At 62.3% G+C, this 26,271-nt stretch overlaps 1 protein-coding gene and 1 long non-coding RNA gene across 6 annotated transcripts; one reads left to right on the forward strand and one right to left on the reverse strand.

Moving 5' to 3' along the window:
• Positions 1-214: 214 nt before the first annotated feature.
• SETD1A (SET domain containing 1A, histone lysine methyltransferase) lies at positions 215-24,254 on the reverse strand. Of its 5 annotated transcripts, none has more exons than XM_070064847.1 (19): positions 24,115-24,254; positions 23,133-23,297; positions 22,935-23,030; positions 20,716-20,986; positions 17,369-17,490; positions 16,916-17,145; positions 15,870-16,713; positions 14,972-15,748; positions 14,363-14,539; positions 14,154-14,241; positions 13,346-13,503; positions 13,124-13,211; positions 11,286-11,627; positions 3,535-4,599; positions 3,040-3,212; positions 2,855-2,965; positions 2,589-2,708; positions 1,133-1,270; positions 215-1,062 (listed from the first exon to the last, which is right to left on the reverse strand). In XM_070064847.1, the coding sequence occupies exons 2-19, from the start codon at positions 23,280-23,282 to the stop codon at positions 889-891; spliced, it is 5,124 nt and encodes a 1,707-aa protein (XP_069920948.1). In that variant the 5' UTR covers positions 23,283-23,297; positions 24,115-24,254; the 3' UTR covers positions 215-888. The 5 variants fall into 5 exon arrangements, with proteins under 5 accessions (XP_069920948.1, XP_069920951.1, XP_069920947.1 ...); XM_070064850.1 differs by having other exon boundaries at positions 11,286-11,573; positions 24,023-24,160; XM_070064846.1 differs by having other exon boundaries at positions 24,023-24,160.
• Positions 24,255-24,730: 476 nt separating this feature from the next.
• On the forward strand, positions 24,731-25,892 carry LOC138847114 (uncharacterized). The gene is made up of 2 exons (XR_011384723.1): positions 24,731-24,929; positions 25,545-25,892. It is a non-coding gene; the product is annotated as an uncharacterized lncRNA (long non-coding RNA).
• Positions 25,893-26,271: the final 379 nt, after the last annotated feature.

Raw genomic sequence — 26,271 nt, forward strand, 5'->3', positions numbered from 1 at the left:
GGAAAGGGAGGCCTGACCTTGGCCCCGCTCTGGCTGGCCCTGGCGGGGGATTCCTGGCACAGGGTGGCAGCTGGTGAGGTGGTCCTGCAGCTGGCTCTGCAGGTCTGCCCCCTTGCCTGAGCCAAGAGCTCCCCCACCCCCGCTTGGCCTCTCATCCGGCCCCACCCTCTGTCCTCCACCCCAGCCCACCCTACTCTTCCCCAAAGATACTGACCAAGCACTTTTTTACAATAAAGTTTAATCACAATTATAAAAATGTGGCGTTGGGTTTGCGCTATTAACATATATACAGTCCAGCCCAGCACGAAGGGCCCACCCACCTCCCCCACCGTCCTGGCCAGGCTCGGCGGGAGCCTCCAGGACGGCGGGGTGTGGGGGGCATGGCCCGCAGGGGCTGGCAGGAACAGAAGATGAGGCAGGGTTCCAGGCACGGAGTCCCCAGGACTGGGGGCGCAGGGCCCCCAGGGGGAGAACATGGCCACTGCCCCAGAGACCCCTAAACCGGGGAGGGGTGCGCGCAGGGCATGAGGGGAAGTCCCCATGAACACAAAGCAGGAGGGCTGGGCAGCCCCCCAAGAACAGGATCTGTACAGGCCGGCACCCCAGGTTTCCACAGGAAACAGCTGCTGGCAGCTACGAAACATTTACAGCTTCTTCTCCGCAAAGAAACAAAATGGGGGGGGGGGGACGAGGAGGGGAGCTTGGGGGGACGGGGGAGGCAGAGCTGCCTCGGGGACTGAGGCTCCCTCGCTGGGCCCAGGGCCCCCCGAGCCCCGCACTCGGGAGAAGGGGGCACGTGGGCCCTGCCGGGCCCGCTAAGGCTGGGGGTGCGGGAGCTCAGGGCACCAGGGCTTATAAATAGGGGTGTGGGCACAGGCCTGGCCCACCTCAGTTGAGGGAGCCCCGGCAGCTGTCGGTGCCGCACAGACACGGGATCTTGGTGTCCTCCAGCGGGAACTTGTAGTCGTAGGTGATCTCCTCATCCACGCCGATGGGCTGCTTCGAGTAGATGACGATCTTCTTCTGCGCCTCGATGGTGATCACCTTGGCGTAGCAGTTGGGCTGCGGGACGGGCAGAGTGAGCCGCGGCCCGGCGCCCCGCCCGCCCCCCGCGGCCCGGCTCCCCGCGCACCGTGCAGCAGTGGTTGATGAAGCGCGCCAGGTTGCCGCACTTGGTGGCGTCGATGATGGTGTCGTGGTCCACGCGGAACAGGTAGCTGCTGCCGATGCCCTCCTGCACGTAGCGCTTCTCCCGCATGTCGGCCACCATCTGCGACGGGACGGGGTCAGGCGCCTGCGCCTCAGCCTCCTGCCGGCCCCTCCAGGGGTCGTCCACCAGCTACCGCCCCGGGCTCCACACCGGCCGGGCCGGGGGCCGCAGCGCCGCCTCCCGCTCCCACAGCCCCGAGGCGGCGACTTGCCTTGGCTTCCGGGAGCCCTCCATCCTCGCCCTCTGGCTGCCATCCCGCTAGGGAAACCTGCTCTGTGCCCCGGGCAGGGGAGCCGCTGGCTCCTCCGAGCACCTGCCTGGTCACAGTGGCACCCCGGCTGCAGGGGGCTGGGGCAGCTCCGGAAATGCCAGCAGCCACTTCACGGACCACCCCTCCTCTCAGCTCCTAGGACCCTCTCTCCACAGCGGGCACCTGCTGGCCACCACCGGCCAATGCAAAAAGCAGGTGGGCTGTGTGAGGGCCCACCCGCTGGCGGGAAGGCGTGCTCTAGTTCCCGGGGCCGGGCTGGCGAGCCCTCCCCGCTCTCCTCGGGTGATCTCACTCCCTTCCAGGCTTCTCCCGCCAGCCAAGTGGCGAGGACACCTCCCAAACACCCTCTCCAGCCAAAATCCACCTCAGTGGAGCTGCTGGGTGGTGCCCCCGAGATGTCCCGGGCACCGCGCGCTCCCCCAGCTCCTCCCCGCCCCTGCTGGCTACTGGGAACACCCCGAGAGACGGCCTCACCTCCTCCCCGGCCCTCAGCCTCCACAGCCAGCTCACGGCTCCTCCTGATACCTCTGCGGCCACCGGAAGGCCCGCCCAGTGGTGTCAGCCCCCACTACTCCTCTCTTCTCACTGCAGCCGAGGGAGCCGATGACCTCCTCCCCTTGGGCCACACTTCCTGACATGGCTTCCAGGCACTGGGGAACCCCTCGTCGCCTCCCAGCACACCCCCCCCCCCCCCCCGCAGCCCCACGTCACTGCCACTGGCCTGAGTTTCTTCCACCAGTCACAGGGACTCCTGGCCCTCCTAAGACTGCCCTACCTCAGGGCCTTTGCACACGCTGCCCCACGGCCTGAGGCACACCCCCCTCCCTCGGGCCAGAGCCTTCCTGGCCGGCTTTCAGCTCCTGGCCGCAGTGCCACTGCTCTCAGCACCCCTGGCCTGCTGTCACTTACTCGAGGCTCGTCTGCCCCCTTCCCAGCGTCAGTCCTGCTTCCTGCCGGCTGCGGACATGTTTACTAGCACCTGCTACTAACTGCCGGGGGGGGGGGGGGCTCACAGGCGAAGTCCCGGAGCTGGGAGGGTGTGAGGCTCTCCCCAGGGGCCCCCGTGGCTGCTGTCAGCTCAGGGCCGGGCCGAGTGTGCAGCCTCACCTGCCGGATGTTCTGGCCCACGTATTCGATGACCATCTCGTCGGCGGCAATGGGTTCCATGGCAAACAGACCCCACTCGTGGATCCGGCTCCGGCCGAACCGCAGCTTCTTCTTCCGGAACTGTAGGGCAGAAGGCACACGGCGCTGCTGCAGGCCGCCGTGGCCCGGCTCCCGGCTGCCCACCGCCCTCCCTGGACAAAGTGGGTCCTGGCCCCACGCCCTCCGCACCCCGGGGCCAGGGACTTGGCCCCAGCCTCGCGCCTCACCTTGAGCTGGTTTAGCTTCAGCAGGTCACTGTCCACGATGGCTGAGGTGCCGATGGCGCTGAGCAGCCGCCGCTGCTCGGACCGGCGCTCAGAAAGCACTCGGTTAGTGCCCTGCGAGGGGCGGGACAGAGAGGTGAGGACAGGGAGGGGCGGGGCAGCGGGGGCGGGGCGGGGGCGGGGCCCACCTGAGTGTCCACTCCTTCCAGCTGCCGGGCCGAGACGGGGCACACGTCCAGGTACTTGTCTTTCTCCTTCTTGCTGATGGGGTAGTAGCCTTCGCTGCGGGCCGAGCCCGTCTGGTGCTCCCGGGGCCCGTCCTGGGGCCGCCGCTTGCGTTTTGGAGTGTTCAGATTGGTGAGTGCCGGGTGTTAAGGAAGGGAACAGGTCCTCGCTGGCCGAGCCCTGCCTCCCGCACCTGCCTGCATGCACCCCAGTCCCGCCCACGGCCAGAGCAGCTGGCCAGAGCGGGCGCGTGCACGCCCGGGGGCAGCCAGGCCACCAGAGGAAGCCTCGGGGCCGCCTCTTCTGCCTGGAAAACTCTGGGAGGCAGAAAAGAGGTGCGGGGCAGAGGGAAGAGGCGTGGTGGCCTCAGAAGAGCGCGCTGGACAGACGGGGAGGGAGACAGGCGCAGGTGCCGGAAGCGCCCCCCAGCCCCGGGAGGCCACTGCGGCTCAGGATATTGGTGTGCTGGACCCAGTGGGTGTCGTTGAGCCAGTCGGCCCCGCTCGTCTGCTGCAGCAGCTGCTCGTATGTGAGCCGCAGGTACCTCATGTCCTCCAAGTCCAGGCCCGAGTTCCAAATGTCATACAGGATGGTCATCTGCTCAAACTCACTGCGGGGCTCGAAGGAGGGTGGGGGCGGGGGCGGGGGCGGGGGCAGGAGGGGCGGCCGCCGGCGGCGGGTGTGGGAGCGGAGGCTGCGCCGGCGGACAGCGCCCTCGCCGTCGCTGCTGCTGCTGCTGCTGCTCTCCGAGGACTCCTCCTCCTCCTCCTCGTCCTCCTCCTCCTCCTCCCCGGCCTCCTCCGGTGGCTGCTGCACTTGCTGCTGCTGCTGCTTGGGCTCCTCGGCCTCCGCCACCACCACCTCGGGGGCCTCCAGGACCTCGTCCACCGGGGAGCTGAAGAGGGCCGCAGGGGCGGGCACGGGCTCCGGGGGCCGAGGGGCCGGCGTGGAGGGCGCGGGCTTGACGGCTAGCGCGTAGTTGTGTTCCAGGAGCACGTGGCTGAGCATGGGGCTGGGCCGGTCTGCCTCGTCCGAGGTCTCTGTGGCCTCCGAGTCGTCACCGGGAGGCAGGGCAGCCAGCCCGCGCCGGGCTGGGGTCAGGGCCAGGTCAGCCAGCACGGCCAGGTCCACCTCCGTGCCCGGCTCAGCCTCCTCTTCCTCGGTGGAGCGGCCGCGGCCTCCAGCCCGGTTCCGACCCCCTCGGGACACCTCCTCGGGCCAGCTCTTGACCAGGGACGCGTGGTCCAGAGGCAGGTTGCGAATGGTCCGCTCCAAGCCCCGGGGCACTTTGCGAGCGACTGGGCCCGGAGACCTGGCCTGCGGCGGGGCAGCCGGGGGAGGCTCTGGGGCTGGCACCTCCTCCACGGCGGAGAAGGAGACGGTTTTCCGGCGTTTCTTGGGTGGGGGCAGGAGCGGGATAGGAGAAGAGGGGCGCTCGTCGGGGCGGAGGGTGGAGGCCGGGGGCCCGGCTGGTGGCTCCGGGAGAGGCTGGGGCACGATAGGAGATGGCTGCTCAGTGGGACCTGGAAAGAAGCACAGGGAAAGGGAGGAGGGTGGGCTTGCAGCACAGACTCATGGGGGATTCGCCGGCCACAGGCACCTGGCAGTAGGCGGGGCTCACTCTGCCCTCCCGCACACACCGCCTCTCCGGCGCAGGACGGAACTCTGCACCTGCTCACTCAGCAAGCGTCAGGGGAGGAAAGACCGGCGTCCTCCCACGGCTCACCCCAGCGAGGGCAACTGCACCCGACCAGCGCCCAGCCCCGGCGGGGAGGGCTCCACACGGCGCTTGGGCTCTGGCCTCGCCAGCAAGGCTGGGGTGACAGGCACATCTAAAACACACACAGGCCAGTGCTACCAGCGGCACTGTCCAATGAGCCGGATCTGCACTGAACTGTGCACTGTTTCATCGACGACCGGCAGTCTCAGGTTAGTGAGGTGAAGGCGACACAGCCTGAGTCCGCTGAAGAAGTTTGGGGGTCGGCGCTGTGGCTCAGCCCTGCGGCGCCAGCATCCTTTATGAATGCTGGTTCAAGTCATGGCCGCTCCACTTCCGATCCAGCTCCCTGATGGCCTGGGAAAATCCGTGGAAGATGGCCCAAGTGCTTGGATCCCTGCTACCCACGTGGGAGACCTGGAAGAGGCTCCCGCCTTCGGCCTGGCCCAGCCCTGGCTGTTATGGCCATCTAGGGAGTGAACCAGAGGATGGATGAATGTCTCTCTGTAGCTTTCAAGTAAATAAACATACCCTTAAAAAAAAAAGAGTAGAGATTCTTAATATCCAAATGTCAGAGACACCTAAAAAATAACTAGGGGCTGGCATGTGGCAAAGCAGGTAAAGCTACTGCCCGCAGTGCCTGCACCCCATATGGGTGCCAGTTTGAGTCCTGGCTGCTCCACTTCTGATCCAGTTCTCTTCTATGGCCTGGGAGGGCAGTAGAGGCTGGCCCAAGTGCCTGGGCCCCTGCACTTGTGTGGGAGACCCGAAAGAAGTTCCTGGCTCCTGGCTTCGGATCGGTGCAGCTCCAGCTGTTGCAGCCATTTGGGGAATGAACCAGTGGATGGGAGATCTCTGTCTCTGTCTCTCTGTAACTCTACCTTTCAAATAAATAAATACATCTTTAAAAAAATAATAGTAAAAAAAGAAGCTGAGCTTGAAGGTGAGAACCGAAGGAGGATGGGTGGCCTGGGGAAATGTACACAGGTGTTTCAAAAGCCCCCTCACCCAGGGGAAAGCTTGCACACCACTGTTAGCCCCCAGCTCGGTGCCACCTGCTCTGTGACGCCACGCCTGACTTGCTCGGACCCTGGTGACGTCTTCCATTTGGAACCATAAGGCTGCAGCTGGTATTTTGTGCCTTGCACTAATGCACGGATTTTACTCATATTAGCTCATTTAATCCTTCTGCCCACACTAACGGGGGGCACTGCACATGAACTCCACCCTCACGGACGAGGAAACTGAGGCGTGGAGACGAACGGCCTGCACAACGTCATACGCTTGGTGACAGGACACGGCCTGCATGGGGAAGTACCTGGGCTCCGTTCATGCGTTTGCCTGCTGCCCTGGGCGCCCGTGGGCTCAGTGGATTTGGTGGCCTCGCACCGACTCTGCCTCTCACAGAGCCAGGGCCAGCCCAGGCAGTCACCAACCCATGTCCTTGGCCTCAACACCCACTGCCCACCTCGGCACCCTGAGCAAGGCCCTCAGCCTGCGTGTCCCAGGCTCTGCATACCCTCGGGGTCTCACCCAGGAGTACCCCCGACTCAGAAGCTGGCGAGGTCCCTGGTGCTCTGCCAGGCCCTCCCTCCGGTTTCTCAGCCCCCACCACCTCAGGGCTGTCTCCCCCCAACCTCGGGGCCGCCCCCCCTCCAGCCTCCAGACCCAGCAGCTATGCCCTCCCCCTGGCTGTCTGGGAAACACAGAGCCCCCTCTGCTCACTGTCCTATGGGAAACCCACCCATGCTTTCATGCAGCAGACGGCGCCGGGTGCCTGGCCACGCACACGACTCCCCCTTTCCCCACAGACTGCTCCCTGGCGCGCTCAGCCCCAGAAGCCGGTCTGTGCTGTGCGACCCACGCCTCCCAAGGCCATCGGAAGTGACACGACTGAGACGGTCACCCAAAAGCTTCCCAGAGCGAGGATGGCAGACGGGACGTGTGCGGCCAGTCTGGGGGTAGAAGCTGTGCAGGAATGGAGCCGCAGGGGCAGCCCGTGCATCGGGGAGGGAAGACGGGCGACAGGTCGGCTCCCTGCCTTTGGGCTCCGCACACAGACCACGCACTATCAACAAATCCCTTTTCCTACTGAAACTGGCTGGAACCAGTTCCCGTTACAGAAGCTCAGCAGACCTTCCCCAGCCCTGGGTTTGCAGGAGCCTCACCCTAGGGAGGTGGCTGTGACCTGCCCGTCCACAGACTCCTGCCACTGCGCCTCCCGGCCCTCGCTCTCTTTCTCCAAAGGCCCAGCACCTCCCTTACTCTTCCCTCTCCCACTTTGCTTTGCGGCTGCTTACCTGGACGCCCCCAGCGCCACTGTGTCCTCCCCAGACACACCTGACCTTGTCAACCTGAGTGGCCATGCCCTGGACTCACACTTGACCCTGACCCTCTGGCCACACGTCCAGACCCGCCTTTCGGGTCAGCCCACTGCACCCAGAGCGGTGGGGGACTGCTTTCCTCTCAAGGGCCATCTGCATACTTAGAACCTCGTTCACGGGCCAGACAAAATCAACTTAAAAATTAGTCCGCTATACATTTACTGAATTTCAAGTCCCACCTGCGGCTCTCTCGGCAGAACCAGACCAAATGATCTCACTGACCCTGTATGGCCTGGGAGCCGGGGCCATTCAAGCCCACCAGCCCATCACCCTCCTGAGGCGAACTCTCTCTCTCCCAGCCCTCCCTCATGCCCTCCACCCTAGGGACCAAGCAGTGGCCTTCTCTCTTCTACCCCAAGACCCAGCTTCAGTACGGCTGCTGTTCCCAGCAGGCCCACGCCAGCTTCCATCCTGACCCCGCCACGTTCGTGCTGCACAGGGCAAAAGCAGGCGACTGAGGCATGAGAGCTCGTGGCTCCCCGGGGCCCCCAGGAGCGCCCCGCTGGTGCAGACCCCTCTCTCCTCGGCCCATCTACCTGCCCACTCCCCTTCAGCCCGGAAACCTGCTCCTGCCTCGGCGCCAGTCCCGCACTCTCCTGCTGTCTGACACCTGGCCGGGGGGCCCTGAGCTTGTTCCCACATCTCACTAATCCTCAGAGTCCTCGTTTGCGAAGTGGGACTCGCAGGAACGTCAGCAGGACTGGATGAGAAAACGAGTGGCAACGTGCTACGCCTGGAGCCTGCACGTGGCAGGACTGTCATGCCAGCGGACACCATGCGCCCCGGCTCCTCCTCTTCTGCACGGACAGCCTCTCCTTCCAGAAGCCTGGCTGCGGCCCCTCCCCTCCCCGCACACCCGCACACTTTACAATTTGGCTCAGTCTGAGCCACTCAACTGCAACTGCTCAGGTCACCCAGGATGACCTAACTGTCAAGGCCGACAGACCTCCCTATCTACCAGCCTCTCCTGTGGCCTGATGATATGGTCCACACCCTTTTCACTTACTTAATTGTAAACCCCGGTCTAACCTCTTCATTTTATCTGCAAGATAGCGATGTCTCCTGTGTACTGGTTCACACCCTAAATGCCTGCAACGGCCGGGGCTGGGCCAAGCGGAAGTGGGCGCCAGAACTCCATCCGGGTCTCCCGCCTGGGTGGCAGGAACCCAAGTAGCTGAACCATCATCTGCTGCCTCCCAAGGTGTCACGCGTGGGATGCTGGGGTTGCAAGTGGAGCTGGCATGTGAATGTGGGCTCCCGGATACGGGCTGCAGGTACCCCAAGTGGTGTCTTAGTCACTGCACCAAATGATTATGAGACTTGAGTTTCCCTTGGGGTTGGGGGCTCACCTGCCCCGGGCCCCTCTCGCCCTTCCGATGGCTCCCTTTCAGCCTCCTCTGCCTGGTGCCCCATGTGTCGCTCACCTCTCTCTTTACAGGGCTTCCAAGCCCGGGCCTCGTTCCCTCATCCTGGGCATGCAGGGGCGTTCACATCCGCACCGTCGCTACCCCTGTATCTCTACTCACTCCCAGCCTCCCCAGAGCCTCGGGTCCGGCCGGCCAGCGCCCATGTTTCCGCCTGGAGGCCCCAGAGGTGCCTCAAAGTCAACCCCAACTAATGTCATCTGTCTTCTTCCTCATCCTGGTTCTCTCTCCCGAGTCCCCTGCCCCAGTAGGTATTCTCACCAAGTTGTCCCTCTCCCAAGTTCTCCCGTCTGCACCCCCACTCCACTCCCCTGCGCCTCATTATCAATCCCTTGCTTTGGCTCATGCCCTGACCGCACCTGCATTCCTTTAAACCTTCTAATGTCACTCTACCTCCTTCCAGAATGGTCTCTGAAATGTAGATCTGGCCATGCCCCGCCCCCTTCCTGTCCCACTGACTGTGAAAGACCAGTGGCTGGCACTGTTGCACAGCAGGTAAAGCCGCCACCTGCAGTGCTGGCATCCTGTATGGGCACCGGTTCAAGACCCTGCTGCTCCACTTCCGGTGCAGCTCTCTGCTGTGGTCTGGGAAGGCAGCAGAAGATGCCCGAGGCCTTGGGCCCCTGGGAGACCTGGAAGAAGCTCCTGGCTTCAAATTGGTGCTGCTCTGGCCATTGCAGCCATCTGGGGAGTGAACCAGCGGATGGAAGACCTCTCTCTCTCTTTCTATCTCTATGTGTAACTGTGACTTTCAAGTAAAATAAATCTTAAAAAAAAAAAAAAAAAAAAAAAAGCCTAAGAAGAGTGAGTGAGGCCTGGGCCCTGCCTGTGCCCCAAGGACGCAGGAGCGGCTGCAGAGCCACCTGTGGAGTTATGCGAGGCTCCATCTGCCTCTCCTGAGATCCGGGCCTGCACAGGTCCTCTCGTGGCCACTGCCTACCTTGGACCACAGACTTGCCACGTTCAAGTGAGAGATGCCAGGGAGGCCACGTGCGTCTCTGAAGCACACCCAGAAAACTGACTTGCTGGCTCCCACTGGGGGAACGCCCCAGTGCGCTCTGCCCACTGCCCGCTTGCCGCCGTGACGGGCTCCCAACAGTCTCCCTGCGCCCACTCTGGCCCGCTCCAAGCCTTCTCTGCACTGCATCTTTTTAAAACGCAAATCTGACCAAGTCACTTCTCCATCGGCTTTCCACTGCCCACGACATAAAGACCACCCTCCTAACAGGCTCAGGGCCCCGCCCTTGCCAATCACTGCTTCAGCTGTGCCCGCTCCTGCAGCTCTCGGTCTCCAGGTGGTTCACTTCCTTCCAGGTCTCCACCCTGCTGTTTCCCTGCCTGATCAGGGACTGCAGCCTGGCTACGTCTCAGCGGGGAGACCATCCCGGGCCGCAGGAGCACTCAGATTCCAAGTGTCCTGTGCTCTTCCTTGCTTTTATATTTATTATTCAACCAGGTCATCTCTCCCTACAGACTGCAAACTTCCTGAGAGCAAGAAGAGTGCCTGCTGGGCACAACGCCGTATCCCCAGTAGCCACCGCCTGGCCACAGCAAGTACTTGTAACTCGCCAGTGCCCGGGCAGGCATCGGACGTCGCACATTGGGATGCCTGGGTTCCAGTCCTGGCTCTGCTCTGATTCCAGCTTCCTGCCAGTGCACATCCTGGGAAGCACCTGGGTCCCTCGCACACACACGGGAGACCCAGATTGGAGCGCACAGCTCCTGGCTTCAGCCTGAAACAGCCCTGGCTGCTGTGGGTATTTAGGGAGTAAGCCAGCAGATGAGACGTTTTGGTCTCTTTTAAATAAAAAAGTTAAAAAAAAAATTTTGAAAAATCTAGTGCCTGAACAAGTAGGTTACTCAGTAGGATAATTGTACATACACGCTATAAAACAACTAAATATGCAAATCCACACAGGAAGGCAACGCCAGAACTGTTCTGGGTTAACAGGTCAATATTTGTTTTAGACCCATTTGCCCTTCTAACTGCCTGCACATACTACGTGTTAAAGAACGGGCTTGGCCGGCACCGTGGCTCACTTGGCTAATCCTCCGCCTGCAGTGCTGGCATCCCATATGGGCGCTGGGTTCTAGTCCCGGTCGGGGCGCCAGATTCTGTCCCGGTTGCCCCTCTTCCAGGCAAGCTCTCTGCTGTGGCCCGGGAGGGCAGTGGAGGATGGCCCAAGTGCTTGGGCCCTGCACCTGCATGGGAGACCAGGAGGAAGCACCTGGCTCCTGGCTTCAGATCGGCGTAGCGCGCTGGCCATAGCAACCATTTGGGGGAGTGAACCAACAGAAGGAAGGGAGACCTTTCTCTCTGCCTCTTTCCCTCACTAACTCTGTCAAATAAAAAAAAAATAAAATAAAATAAAAAAGGAACGGGCTTCATGAAAACGAGTAGGAAGTATTTACCAAACCAGGAAGTTTCTCCCTCATGTGCTTGAGAAGGGGCCATTCTGGTTTATCTCAGTAGCCAAAGCCCGGGGCCTGGCGCTGTAGACCACACAGCAGGGCAGCCTGAGCACGCGGCCACGGAGGTCGCCGAGTGGGACTCACAAGAGACAGTGACTTTTTTCTCTGTCACGTGTCCACGAACACCCAGGGACACGCACACAGCCGACACACCCGGCTTCCACGGCTCGCACGCACCTGTTCAGACCCGGCCGACGGCCCGGAGCACCTACCTGCAGGCCGCGCTGGGGACCCCTCCTGCTCGGGGGCAGGTGTGACAGCAGAGGCTGCAACGCCCTCCGGCACGGGCTCAACCGCAGGCACTGGCAGGGGCGCTGGGACGTCTCTGGGAGGCGACGAGGCTGAGGGGATGGTCGGGGGGTGCTCCTCTTCCTCTTCCTCTTCCTCAGAGGACTCAGATGACGAAGACGACGACGAGGACGACGAGGACGACGACGAGGTGGAGGAGGAGCTGGAGGAACTGCTGCTCTCCGAGTCCGACGTGCTACCATTTTCACCATCTGAGTCGGCATACAGAGAACATTTGGAGGACGAATCGCTTTCCTCGTCCTCGCCTGGAAATCCAGAAGGGGCAATCAGGCGAGATGAGAAGACCCTCGACCGGGTCAAGCCGTGAGTTCATTCCCGGACCCCTCACTGGCAATGCTGGGCACGTAAACGGTCAGTTGACAACGCGACAGCCATGGGGACGATGGCGGAGGGAAGCCCCGGGCTGTGTCTCAAGGAGCAAGTGAGGGATGACATCCGAGAGGATGCCGAAGGCAGGGACAGGGAGCAGGGAGAGGGCGGAGGCTGGGGGCCGCGCAAGGCGTCTGCTCTGGCCCCCAGCGGGTGTCAGGGACAGTGGATAACAGGCTCCCTGCAGGAGGACCCGGGGTGAAATGAGCCTGGAAAACGGGACCTGCCTGAGGCCTCTGGGAGACGGGCCACATACGGCAAGGGCTTGGAGAAGTCTCGGGAAGGTAAGTGGGCACATCAGAACGGAAGCTGGAGGCGGGGCATGGGGGGCACTGGAGAATGCCGAGACGCAGCCCAGCAGAGAAGCAGGGGCCGCATTACCGCAGCCCCGGTGTCGGGCTGCCAAGCTACCCCGTGGCCAGCGATGGAGCCCAGAGAGAGACCTCAGGGTCAGGCACACACTGCAGGTAAGAGAATTCAAGAACTCTGGAGGCGGTTTGGAAACGGGACTGGGGAGGAGGTGGAAGAGTAGAAACGGAGACAGGGCAGTCAAGACGGCTGCCCGAGTCCAAGGCAACAGGGCAGGACGAAAGCGCAAACCGAATCAAGAAGCACTCAGAAGTTCAAACGCCTGCGACCTGGTGGTCAAGTGGACGTGTAGGGTCTGCAGCCGGCATCCTTAGGAAAGCCGGGCCCCTAAATGACCGGTGAGGGAGGCCCTCGGATCGGCGCTCTACCCACCGCGCCCGGCTGAGGCAGCTCCTCTCCCAGGCCCCCACTCGAGCGCTCTCTACCGCATCGATCTAGTTTATCCTCTTCAAAGCACAAATCTGTCTGAAGGGGCACGGCGGGCCCACTTGCTTGTCAAGCCTACTCCTGTGCAACCAGCTCTGCCACAGCAGGAAGCACACTGTCCTGGTCACTGCTACGTCACCTCCAACGCCACCGGCACACAGGCGGGGCTCAGCGCAGAATTAAAACCAAGTCCCCAAGACCTCAAGGGACGTGGGGCAACACACAGGTGCTCCACCGAGGTGCCTGGTGATGGCAGCCGAGGGGGCTGGGCCAGAAGGAGGAGGAAGTGGCAGAGCGGGAAGGTACAGGCCGGACACATCCGGGCACCAGGAGGAGCCGGGCCCCTATCTCGGGCCTGGGGAAAGGCACAGGCTCTGCTGGGCGGTCCTCAGAGAGCCGTGTCTCAGGAAGAGGTGACCAGAGGAGCGCGGCAAGGACGGGGGTGTCTGTTCCCAAGGGCCCAAGGGTTCAGAGGGCGAACGGGAGCCACACAGGAAGGCAGTGAGGGCCGGGAAAGGGGTGGCCAGGTGGCTGAATCCCGTCCTCCCCACGCCAGATCCTAGCCAACGGCGCTCACCATCTGACACCTCTGTCTCCTTCTTAGCGGTATCCATAGCTTCCTCTCGCTCTTCGTCTTCTTCGTCTTCCTCCTCGTCCTCCTCATCCTTACGAGAAAGAACAGGGACTCAGGAAGGGGACAACTGTCCTCCAGGAGGCACAGGCCAGAGAGAAGCTGGCTACAAGGACGAGGACTCGGCAAATGGGCCTCTGGCAGGGCCTGGGAGGCCCTGGGCCTCACCTTCTCCGAGGAGGACTCCTGGGACGCCTCCTCCCCTTCGCTGTCCAGCGCAAAGGACTTGCGATGCTTGCCCTGGGTCTTGCCGCGTTCTTCCTCTCGCTTTGGGGGCTTGGTCCCCGCACGTCCTGGCTCTCCAGCTTCCTTCTCCCGCTCAGGATCTGGGCCAGGGGAGGGGTGAGCAGGGCACTCTGCCCTCCACGGGGGCTGCCCTTCCCCTCCCTCCCCTACGCAAGGAGAGGTACACACGCACCACCACTGAGCTTCCTGACCTCACTCTGCGGACAAGCTGACGTGCAATAGAGCAACACGAACACCTCAGTCACCTAACATCTTAAACTCCCCAACAGGTCCCACCCACTCTGTCTCTTGTCCTTGTCTGGGCCCGGTGGAAGAGGGAGCTCTCTTGCTATGGCTGGTCCGAGGAGAAAGTGCTAAGGCCAACGGATCTACCGGGAAGCAGATCTGACTCAACAAGGAAGTGCCTCAGCCCCGCAGACCGTCAACCAGCAGCACGGGCTTAGCAACCAGAAGGCAGGTGCAGAACCTGAGCCTCAGACAGCAACTTGGGGGGGGGGGGGCATGTTTAACCCTGACGCTCTGGGAGTTGACGCACTGAAACTGCTATTTCTATTCTGCAGGTGGAAAAACTGAGAACAGAAAACCCCAGACACGGCACACTCCACTCCATCAAGAAGCCCTTCCAACGCTGCTCCAACGTGGCGGCTCCAACGCCTGAGCCAGCCCTCCCCTCGGCTGGACCCCTGCCTCGGGCCTCCCTGGCAGAATCCAAGCAGCCCCGCCCACTCACCATCTTCATCCTCCTCAGCCGGAGTGGAGGGCCGAGGCCGCTTTTCCTCACTGGCCTCGGAAATTTCGGATGGTTCTTTCCGCTTCACCTGGGGAGGGGAAAGGAATGGACCCATCAGGAACTCCGAACAGACACAGCTCCCCCACACCCCTCCCCAGAGGGGGGCCCCTCGCCCTGCACCCCACTCAGCGAGACCACGGAACCGGTACCTTGAACGAAGGCAGCCGCAGGGCCCCGCGCAGCCCCGAGCCGAAGGCGAAGGCCTCAATGCCTGTGGCTCCCCCACTCTTGGCCCAGTCCACGAGTGACAGCAGGCCCGGCTCTTTGAGCTTCGTCTTCTCTTTATCCTCCTCCTTGGCTTGCTGTTTGGCCGCGTTCTGGAAGGGCTGTGGGCAGCAGAGGGACTGAGCCCCGGGCCCAGGCATGCCCCCCGCCCGAGGACTGCTGAGACCCCACGGGTACAGGAACGGCCCTCCCTGCTCCACGGTCTGACGGGGATGGGTCACACACCGCGACAGCATGTCCTCAGAAGCCTGCTCACTTGACTCACCAACCTCACACCCACTTCACAGATGGCAAAAGCCAAGACTGACGCCCAGAGAAACCCAAGGGCTCGTCCACCACAAGCAAGCAGCGCAGCCGGGACAGAGCTCTCCCGACCTCTGGCCTGCGGCCGCCTGCTGCCCAATCGACCCGAGGCCTCGCTCTGCACGTGCCTTCATCTACTCTCATTTGTTCTGTGCGGCATAGGCTGGAGGCGCCTCAAGTCTACCTCCTCCCCGGAGCCCGGGGCCCGGGGCCCAGGAACCAGCCCTCACCTTGGCCTTCTCCTCCTTGCTCTCCCACCACTGGTCGAAGGCCCCGAAGGCCACATTCTCCACCATCTTGCGGTTGAGATCTCGCTGCATGATGCTCTTCATCTCCTGGACCAGGGTGGCCAGCACGCGCCCCACAGTGCCCGCCGACTGCAGGGCCTTGCCCTCCGCCAGCTCGGCTTCCTCCCTGGGAGGCAGCCGGGCCTCTGCTCCCGAGACCGAGGAGGGCAGGGGCTCGGCTGTCATGGGCAAAGGCAGGTGGTAGGGATCCCGTGAGTACGCCCCACGGCCTTCCTGGCCTTGTGTATAGAGCGCGTAGGGCAAGCCGTAGGCTGCCTCTTGGTGGGGTGGGAACGGGAGGAAGGCCTCCCCAAAGGCCCCTCCGGGGGGACCAGCCGAGGCGGCAGTCAGCCCCTTGCCCTGCCGCAGCTGGTGGAGCCGAGTCAGCATCTGGGTCTGCATCTGGAAGGACATGGGCATCCCTCCCCACTGAGCCCCAAGTCGATCCATGAGCTCCAGGGAGTTGACAAAGTCATAGATGTGGGGCGGGGGAGGCGGGGGCGGGGGGTACTCGGGGGGTGGCCCATCAGGCCGGGGCGGGAGGAGGTAGGCAGGCTGGTGAGGATAACCAAGGGGAAGGGACGCCAGGTAGGGGGGCGGCGGCGGCGGGGGCGGGGGCGGAGGTGGAGGCTGCTGGGGCGGTGTCGGGGCTGGGGGGGGCGAGCCACCCCTGTCATCATCGGAGATCTCCATGTCCTCTCCGGAAGAGCACGGAGAAGCCTGCGGAGGGGGCGGAGGGGGGGGTGTCACAGAGAGCTGCCGCCTGTCCCTGTCCCCACGGCCAGCCCTGCCTCCCGGCCCCCACGCGCCTCTTCCGGCAGAGCCCAGACGTCTGTCTCACCTGGTTTTGTCCGTTGGCCTTGGGAGACTCCCGGGGAGCCCCAGGGTCCCCGGCCCCTGCAGGTGCCACGTCCTCAAAGTTAGCCGGGGCCGGAGGGGGTGTGCAGGGCCCGTGGCCCGACCCGGAAGGCACCTCACTGCCCGGGTCTCGCTCAGGCCCCGCGCTGTTCTCTTCCTCCTCCTCCGTGTCGGAGGCCAGGAAAGAGAACTTGGAGCGCTGCTCCTTCAGCAGCATCTCGATGCGGGAGTCCAGGCTGCTGTGCTGCGCGAAGGGCACGCTCTCGTTCGTGGTCTCCGGGGCTGGGGAGCCGGAGCGGGCCGGGGAGGCCGGGCGAGGGGAAGTCCGAGCTTCTTCACCTTCGGGGCTGGGTCCCCCGCCGCCCCCACCTCCGCCAGGTTCTGGAGGCTCTGGGGGTGGGGCCTCGGAGGCCGGGGGCCGGTAGTCCTGGTCGGCGGGCCGGCTGGGCTCGGGGGGCAAGTAGGAGGTGTAGGAAGGGGGGAAGCGCTCTGCTGTGTTCTCAGCGAATGGGGGCCCCGGGGGCTCCTCCCGGGCCCCCCGGCGTGGGGGGTAGGAACTGTGTCGCTGATAGCGATTCCAGCTTTCGTAATACGCTGGGTAGTTGGAGTCGGAACCGCGGAACTGAGAGGACGACGAAGAGGACGACGACGCCGAGGACGAGGACAACGACGAGGAGGAGGAGGAGGGAGTGGCGGTGGCCGCGGTGGTGGCCGAGATGGCCGGGGAGGCGGTGGTGGGGACCGATGAGGCAGAGAAGTGGCGGCGGGAGAAGGAATCCTGGTAGCTGTTCTCCGCCCGCCGGGACTTGAAGGAGGCTGAAGTGGTGCTGAGGAGGAGACGGGGGGTTAGCCGGGCTCACGTGTACACGGCCACTCCCGGCCCAGCCCATGGCCCGGTCCCCTCAGCAGGACTACGGACTGGGCTCCCTGAGGACAGGGAGCTGCCGGCTGACTCCGCAGGGAAACTGGGACGAGCAACTCCGACTCTCGCGGGGAGACCAGGGCGGGCCCGGCAGGGGTGCGCTCTACCTGCTGGAGTAGGCAGAATCCTGAGAGTAGGGGGTGCTGCCCCGGGAGGTGTACGGGGTGCCTTGGGAGGACTGGGGGGTGAACTGGCCGAAGGAAGAAGGGGTGTCCTGTCGACTGCTGGAGAAGCTTGTGTCCTGGGAGCAGGGGGTGCCATTGCCAGGGGTGCCCACCACCGCAGTGCCCGCCGGGTATGCGGCTGCGTCCGAGGAGGAGCGGCGGCGGGACTCGGTCTAGAGGAAGAAAGTGCAGCGAAGAGAGAGGAACACATGGGTCAGAAACCACATAAAAACCTGCCCGGCCCCTACCCAGGATCCCCAGTTCCCCAGCTTTCGGCATCTTCTCCTGGCCCTTTCTTGAGGGCGAAGCCCAGAACTCCCAGGACCCCACTCCTGCTCCTGGCACCCGGGCCCCACGCCCACACAGCCAGGTCTGTGGCAGCCATGAGCCCCTCACCGTCTCGGCGGCTGCACCAGGGCCCTGGAACTTCTCACTCAGGGCCTTGCCCCCGGTGGGCACAGTCTGAGGGGTATAGGAGCCATTGACAATCAGTTCATAGTATTTCATTCGCTGCTGTCCTGCAGGGAGGTGGGGGAGGGAACCGACAGTCAGAGGGTGAACATAACCCTTTCCTGCCCTGGCACCTCTCTCAGCCCTCAAGTTTCCTGCAATTTTCTGGAGCCTTGCGTTTCCAGATTTCAGTTTTCCTACCTCACCTGCACCTCTGAACTGCTAGACAACGTATCTTACACTTCACAGTTTACAAAGATACCTCCATGCGTGAGGTCCAGGAGAAGCATCCCGCCTTATAGGGTTAAAGAACTTGCCCTGTGGCCAGTGCTGCGGCCGAGGGGGCAGAGCTGCTGCCTGTGACACTGCATCCCATGTGGGTGCTGGTTCAAGTCCCAGCTGCTCCCCTTCCAATCCCACTCCCTGCTAATGGCACCTGGGAAAGCAACAGAAGATGGCCCAATGGCTTGAGTCCCTGCCACTCACATGGAAGACCCAGATGGAATGCCAGCCTCCTGGTTTTGCCCTAACCCAGCCCTGGCCATTGCGGCCACTTGGGGAGTGAAACGGGATGAAACTTCACCTCTCTCTCTGTGATTCTGCAGTTCAGCTAAAATTTTTTTTAAAGAAGATTTATTTATTTATTTGGAAGGCAGAGTTACAGAGAGGCAGAGGCAGAGAGAGAGGTCTTCCATCCACTGGTTCACTCCCCAAATGGCTACAGCAGCTGGAGCCGAGCAGATCCAAAGCCAGGAGCCAGGAGCTTCCTCCATGTCTCCCACGTGGTTGCAAGGCTCCAAGTTTGTGGGCCATCTTCCACTGCCTTCCCAGGCCATAGCAGAGAGCTGGATCAGATGTGGAGCAGCTGGGACACGAACCGGCACCCATATAGGATGCCAGCGCTGGCAGATGATGGCTTTACCCGCTATGCCACAGCACCAGCCCCATAAATAAATGTTAAAAAAGAAAAAAGAAAAGAAGGAAAAACCTGGGAAGATGGTCCAAATACTTGGGACCCTGCTACCCACGTGGAAGACCTGGATGAAGTTCCTGGCTCCTCACTTCAGCTGGACCAGTCCTGATCATTGCTGCCATCTCAAATAAATAAATATTTTTTAAAAGAAAGAAATTGACAAAAATCACAAAACAGGTTGGTGGAAGAGCTGGAACTCAAAACGCGGCCTGTCCGACGCTAAACCCTCCTGTGATCTTCATCCCCGAGTGAGACAGGCTGCAGTGGAGTTCGACACCTCGCCCACCCTGTGCAACTCGGGGGGGGGGGGGGAGTATTGAAAAATTGTGCTATTCCACACGAAAACCTACATTCCTGACTTTCGTTTTAAAAGCAAATTTGAGACCGCTGTTGCAGCACAGTGGGTTAAGCCACTGCCTGTGATGCCAGCATCCCATATGAGTGCTGGTTCAAGTCCTGGCTGCTCCGCTTCAGATCCAGCGCTCTGCTCATGCACCTGGGAAGGCAACAGAAGACCGCCCAAATGCATGGACTCCTGCCACCTCGTGAGAGACTCGGAGTTCCAGGCTCTTGGCTTCGGCCTGGCCCAGCCCAAGCCGTTGTGGATATATGGAAAGCAAACCAGTGGCTGGAATCAACGATCTCTCTTCGTTAACTCTGCCTTTCAAATAACTAACCAATATCTTTTTTAAAAAGTAAAAAACAAAAATGTGGGAGTTCGGGCATTTGGCCTAGCGGTTAAATGCCAGCTGGGACGCCCGCATCCCACATCGGAGTGCTTGGGTTTGATGTCGGGCTCTCAGCTCCAGCTTCCTGCTTAAGGCACTCTGTAGAAGACAGTGGTGGGGCCGGCGCCGTGTCGCAGTGGGTTAAAGCCTTGGCCTGCAGCGCTGGCATCCCATATGGGTGCTGGTTCGAGTCCTGGCTGCTCCACTTCTGATCCAGCTCCCTGCTAATGCACCTGGGAAAGCAGTAGAAGATGGCCCAAGTCCCTGGGCCTCTGCACCCACATGGGAGACCTAGAAGAAGCTCCTGGCTTTGGATTGGCACAGTTCCGACTATTGCTGCCCATCAGGGAGTGAGCCAGCAAATGAAAGACCTCTCCTTTCTTTCTCTCTCCTCCTATCTCTGTGTAACTCTGACTTTCAAATTAAACAGAAACAAAACCAAACTTGGGAATCAGGCCTCATTCCCACCTGCAAGCTGGCTGATGCCAACTCAGCAGAGCCTCCTCTGGACGGCACTGTGACTGCCCCCCCCAAGCCTCGCCTCGAGAAAGCAGCCCAGACCCCTTCGTTTGTCTTTATAGAGACCCCTAACTCTCTAAAATTCCAAAACCTAAAAAATGACTGAAAATCTGGTGTTTCTGAGACCTCGATGTTCAACTCTGACCTCAGTTACTACAGCTTTTATTCACTCTGCCTAAGATCCTCCTCAGTCATTCATTCATTCACTTACTTTTTTATTTATTTATTTATTTTTTTGACAGGCAGAGTTAGACAGTGAGAGAGAGAGACAGAGAGAAAGGTCTTCCTTTTCCATTGGCCCACCCCCCAAATGGCTGCTACGGCCGGTGCTGTGCCAATCCAAAGCCAGGAGCCAGGTGCTTCCTCCTGGTCTCCCATGCGGTGCAGGGCCCAAGCACTTGGGCCATCCTCCACTGCCTTCCCGGGCCACAGCAGAGCTGGACTGGAAGAGGAGCAACCGGGACAGAACTGGCGCCCCGACCAGGACTAGAACCCGGGGTGCCGGCGCCGCAGGTGGAGGATTAGCCTAGTGAGATGCAGCGCCGGCCATTCATTCACTTATAAAAGAAAACACGCTCCCCTCAGCTGGTTCACTCTCCGAATGTCTGACAAGACAACACGAAGACTAGGCCAGGCTGAAGTGGGGAGCCAGCAACCCAATCCAGGCCTCCCGTGCGAGTATCAGGAACCCGACTGCACGAGCCACGACTGATGCCTCCCAGGGGCCAGGAGTCGCCGTGGGCCTCAAACCCATGCACTCCGACGCGGACTGCGGATGAACCAAGCAGCAGCTGACCCACAGGGCCAAACGCCTCCCCCATGACGCCTTACAGACATGGGAGCGTGCAGGACGGCACCTGCTGGACTATGTGGGTGCTGTCCTGGGCCCCCTGAAGACAACACACAAATAACCACACACGCAGCAAACGACCCAAGATTTCAGAAATTGATTTCACAGACACATCTGGGCCCCGAGAGTCTCAGTCAAAGAAGCCTGAAGCCACCCCTTGCCTACCCCAACAGGCACCTGCTGTGTGCAACCCTCTGCGGGAGACAGCCACGGGGGCCCTCACCTTTGATGTCGAGCTGGGCGTGGATGATGTTGCCCATGACGGAGGTGAGGTGCAGGTTCTTCACCGTCTCCTTGGCGCCGCGCGTGCTGGTGAAGAGCACGCGGGCCAGGCCCAGGTGCTTGCGGGTGCGGGGGTGCAGGAGGATCTCCACCTCCTCCACCTCGCCATACTTGCGGCACATGTCCTTCAGGAAGGTCTCCCGCACGTTGTCGTTCAGCCTGGCGAAAGTCACCTCCTTCAGGGGGATCTGCCCAATGTAGAACTCATCCAGCTGTGGAAGACACGACCACCACTGTCCCTGTGCCCTCCGGCAAAGTGGGGCAGGACCCATGAGGTGGAGCGCGAGGGAGGGCCCAGCAAGGACTGGGTCGGCAGCGACCTCTCCCCCTCCCCCCGCAGTTCTCTCAAGGAGTGGGAACAGAGGCACACAAACTAAGACGGCAACATGGATGCACGGGGCTGGTGCTGTGGCGCAGCGGGTAAAACCGCCACCTGCAACGCTGCGTGTCCTGGCAGCGCCACTTCCACTCCAGCTCCCTGCTGATGGCCTGGGAAAAGCGGCGGGAGATGGCCCAAGTGACTGGGCCCCTGCCACCCATGCAGGAGACCCGGATGAGAAGTTCCTGGCTTCAGGCTGGCCGAGCTGGAAGACCTCCTTCCCCACCCCCCACCTCTGCTAACTTTCAAAATCAAGCTTTAAAATGCATGCATGCGCACACACACACACAGACACAAACTACACATACCAAATATATATACATATCATATGCACCAAACCACACTGCAGGAAAACAAATCACGAACGCAGCTTTTACTAAGTGACTACCGTGGACCAGCACGAGAAACACAAAAGTGGAAAAAAGGCTTCTGATTCAGAAAAGCCAAAGCAGACGGACCCACACGTGACGGCACGCTACAGCGTCGGCAGGGGCAGACACGGGTGCTGGGGGGCCACGTGAAGGCAAGCCCCGCGCAGCACCACGAGGGCAGGGTCTGTAAAGACAGCGGCGTTCCTCCCGGGCTTTCTGAAAGCACAGGGGTCTGCCAAGACGGCCAGCACTTCCAGGACACGGAGCGGGAAAACAAGCCCGCGTTTTCTACAGCCCGCCAAGCGCTGAGGATGACCACAGCGTTGCGGCGAGAGATGAGGCTGGGCCGGATCGACAACCAGACGTGCCAATGCCCACACCATGGATCCGGCGATGCCGGTGACACCAGAGGGGGAAAATCAGAGCCCAGCGACAGCAGGGGGGAGCGAGCCTGAAGCAGAGGAGAGAGCACGAGGCAGGGGACCAGGTGAAGTGAACCCCAGGATGTGCAGCAGAAGCAGGCGGTGGTGGGAACAGGAAAGTTAAGAGAGGAAGCGTCGCAGGGCCTGGGGACGCCGCGGGAGCTAAGGGAGCCGGAGGACCACGGGACATGGCGCGCAAGGCAACGCTGAGGGGCGGGAGATAACCCATCCCAACTCTGTCGGGGCCTCCGCAGGGAGCTGCCCCTCCACCGGGCACGCGAGGCCGGAGCTCCAGGGAAGGTGCGGCTGGAGACCGATCCGCGGAAGTCACCAGCGTGACTTAGGCGAGCGTCAAAAGTGTGAGTGGCAGAGAGACGGAATGTGCACAGAGTAGGGGAACAAAAAATAAAAAAAGGGGCTACCGAGACCCCACCAACAATGCAATTTAATTAGAAAAGAAATAATGGAGGCAAAATCAGAATTGCCAGTTTCCTAGGGCCCCTGTAAGGGGTGCCAAGCCTCCTGCTGGGATGGGGGGAAGCAGACGCCTCCTGGGTAAGTACCAGGGAGCAAGGCACAGCCAGCGGCGAGGTACGGAGCAGACGACCCCCTGGAGGCGGTGGCTGTGACCCTCCCCTCCCCACTGTCCGAGGACACACGGCAACAGGGACCACAGCCGGCTGTCCAGGGACACACGCGACAGGGATGGCAGCCCGCTGTCCAGGGACACACAGCGACAGGGACAGCAACCTGCTGTCCAGGGACACACGAGACAGGGATGGCAGCCACGCCATGTTGACTTCATCCACCAAGGAGGCGGCACCCCTGCCACCAGCACCACGCGGGGGTCCCTTCACTTCTTTCCAGCCCTGGGGGGGGGGGGGGAGCTGCCCGATCTGGGTGACAGTCTTTCCCGGGGCCTGCAGAGCGCCGGCAGCCTCCACCTGCCCCCCTCCACTGCCCCCACGCGAAACCATCCCACACCTACCTTAAACTTGGGCACCGGGAGGGAGAAGTCTCGGGTTTTGGACCTGACGTGACATCGGGGGTCTTGAAGGTCTTCCACGGGTATGTACTTGGAGTCCTGGCGAGGGAAGCCGGACCGAGAGGGCGCTCAGGGCGAGCGCAGGCAGGAAGCCCACCTGCAACCCCCCTCCCCGCGCGCCCAGGGCTGCCGGGTGCTCACGTTGACGCTGAAGTGGACGCCGTCGTAGCGGTACACCTTTTGCGAAGGCCTGCGCAAGGCAGGGTCCAAGGCAGGATCCACGATGAGCTTATAGTTCCGCCACTGAAAGCTCGGGGCTTTCTGCCCATCTCCCCCACCGTCCTGATCCATCTCTGCTCATGTACACTGGAAGGGAGGGGAGGGCGCGCGAGGGGAGTGCGACTCAGGCCCCTGCCGCCTCCCTCGCTGTCCCGCGGGTCCCCCTCTCATCCCTCGGGGGGTCTCCGCACTTGCCCGTGACTCCCTCTGCTTCACCCCAGCACCCCGTCCTCTCTCCATCTCCCAACTCTCCCCTCAGGCCCCCCCACCCATCTCGCGCCCCCCTTACCTTCCCGCTCTCCCGAGCGCGCGCCCCACTTGGCCTCGGCGCAAGACCCCTCCCCCGCCCCCTGGCAGGCCCCGCCCCCTCCCGCCTCCTCACCGGCCAGCGGCCCGGGCCGAGCCCGGCTCCCGCTCCTCCGCGGCCGCTCCCCGTCCCCGCGCCCCGATCTCCCGGCCCAGGGGTGGCACCCGCTTCGGGGCGTTGGAAACACCGCGAGACCGAGCCCGAGACCCGGCTCTAGCCCCGAATCCGGGCGAGGGGGGTGGGGGAAACGCGCGCCGCTGCCCTCTCCTCCCGCCCCGGCGCGCTCTGCCCCCCCCCAAGCCCCGGTCTCCGCGCACGCGCGCCGCGGCCCTACTCACCCGCTCCCGGCGAGCGGCTCCCCCTCCCCCCCACCCCGCGCGGCACCTCCGCGGCGCGAGGCGGCGGCGGCGGCAGCGCGAGACCCGGCCCCGCAGCGGTGGCGGCGGCGGCGGCGGCGCCCCCCCACCACCACCTCCCCGGCGCGCGCACCAAACACCACCGCCACCTGCGCGAGGCCCAGCGAGCACAGCGTCTGCATTCGCACTTTCGCCACGGGCGCTGCGGGGAGACCCCCGGGGCCAGGGGTACGGGCCTTGCCTCAGCCGGCGCCCTATAAGGCTCGGGAGTTGCGGCCCAGGGAACCTGGAGATTGGCCGCATCCCCCGGAGAGTAGGCTTCGCCACCACTGTCCTGCTGCTCCGGCCCGTGGCTCTTGGCGAATCGGTGGCGACGAAAACTGCGCCTAGTCTCTGAGGGAAAGGGGGCGGGGCGGAGGGGAGGAGGCCAGCCAGGGCTGAGGAAGTTTGAGTGGCGCGTTGAGCAGACGCAGATTCGTCAGGCGGGCGGGGCGAATCGGAGGACAGGATGAGCGCTCTTCGGCTCCTCTTCCCTGCCCCTTCCTTGCGCGGCCAAAGGTCTAAGAAGTTGCAGATTCGCCACTGTTCCCGGTCTCAGCCGTCGCTTCCCTTCATCCGCCTTGGTGGGGGGGCGGGGAGGAGGCACGAAAATAACGCCCGGCTAGCCGAGCCCTGCTGGCTGCGTCGGCCGCTTTTTCCTGGATCGTTCTTGCTAGCACAACTCAGGGGGGACAGCCCACTTCTGAGCCAGGGAGGAATGGCCACAGCCCAAAGCGATGAGAATTTTCCGCCGAGCAAACAGGCGCCCGCGCAATTCTCAGAAGGCGGCTGGCGAATCTGCGGAGCCTGCTGTGGGCGGGGCCGAGCGCCGCGCGGAGGGGCGTGGCCAGGGCGTGCGGGAGCCGGGCTGCGGGGGCGCTTCCTGGGGGACCCACCGCAACCCGGCGGCCCCGGAGGGGTGACTCAGGCGGTTTGCCGGGCCCGTGCACCCAGTGCTTCCCGTCGGCCCCGTGAAGATGCCCGTCTGACAGACAGGGATTCGGAGGCCTGGATAAGGTGCTGCGCTTTGCCAGACTCAGCTGTTGGCGATCTCAGGCGTTGGCAAGGTTTTCGGACGAGCCGAGTTGCGGCCTGAAGTCCCTTGAATGAATGGTTCCGGGAGATGCGAAGAAGCCAGGTCCCGCCGGACCCGGAGCGCGGGCAGGGCCGTCCGTCCTGCAGGCACCGTGGTTCTGGTGCCGGCGGCGTTCTTCAGCCCGCGGCTCCCCGTGCTCACCGGATGCCGCCTCTCCGGGCACCACCGGCCAGGCCTCACCAGGGACCCTGGGGCTGCGATCGGCCCGCGGCTCCGCTGTGGCTGGGAAAGGCGCTCCCACGAGGCCCCGAGCTCCTGACCTAGCTGCATTAGCCTTGGCTATGTGACCTTGGGCAAGTCATTGACCTCTCTCCCTTCGCCGAATTCCAACAGTGGATGCTAGTTTTGACTTGCACGACTTCAGGCATCAGAAGGGTGCGGGAAAGGCCTTTGGAGCCTGGGTTATGCAAATTCATCACTAAATAATAGCAAAAGGGGGGCGAGGGAGCTTGTCCAAGGCCTTGCACCCCAAGAATAACAGGAAGGGAGGCGCAATCAATTAGGTGATGAGATCAGATTCCTTTCTTTTGTCCCAGGGGAAAGTAAGTGGGGTCGCTGTCCCAGAGGGTCCCATGCGGTGGGAAAGGCAATCCAAGTTCAGCTTCCTTATCTTTGAAACGGAACGATCTAGACCATCACCTGCCACCACCCGCGATGCCGGCATCCAGGTGGACACCAGTCTGTCCCGGCTGCTCCACTTCCCATCCAGCTCCCTGCTATGGCCTGGGAAAAGCAGTGGAAGATGGCTCATGGGTCTGGGCCCCTGCCACCTGCGTGGAAGACCAGGAAGAAGTTCCTATTGCGACCATCTGGGGAGTGAACCAGCAGGTGGAAGATCTCTCTTTCTCTCTGCTTTCAAATAAAATAAATTTAAAAAATTAAAAGACTTGTCTCTTGAAGTGATCGTGAGGATTAAATGAAATAACCTACCCAAAGCCTTAAACCTGTAGTTACTCAAGAAAGACACTTATACTAAATTCTCAAAGAGATAGAGAGGTTATACCTGTGGTCTTAGAATAACTGTCTCGGCCAGTGCCGCGGCTCACTAGGCTAATCCTCCACCATCGGCGCTGGTACCCCGGGCTCTAGTCCTGGTCGGGGCGCCAGATTCTGTCCCGGTCGCTCCTCTTCCAGTCCAGCCCTCTGCTGTGGCCCGGGAGTGCAGTGGAGGATGGCCCAAGTGCTTGGGCCCTGCACCCCATGGGAGACCAGGATAAGCACCTGGCTCCTGGCTTCTGATCAACGCGGTGCGCTGGCTGCAGC

Source organism: Oryctolagus cuniculus, chromosome 19 (assembly GCF_964237555.1).
Source record: "Oryctolagus cuniculus chromosome 19, mOryCun1.1, whole genome shotgun sequence".
NCBI classification, from domain to species: domain Eukaryota; kingdom Metazoa; phylum Chordata; class Mammalia; order Lagomorpha; family Leporidae; genus Oryctolagus; species Oryctolagus cuniculus.

Excerpts from the sequence above, each read along its gene's own strand:
- SETD1A (XM_070064847.1), bottom strand. The coding sequence starts at position 23,282 with ATGGATCAGGACGGTGGGGGAGATGGGCAGAAAGCCCCGAGCTTTCAG. Across the intron at positions 16,714-16,915 it reads GATTCTGCCTACTCCAGCAG|CACCACTTCAGCCTCCTTCA; the intron begins GTAGAGCGCACC and ends TCTCCTCCTCAG. Across the intron at positions 15,749-15,869 it reads AGGCCAACGGACAAAACCAG|GCTTCTCCGTGCTCTTCCGG; the intron begins GTGAGACAGACG and ends CCCCCTCCGCAG.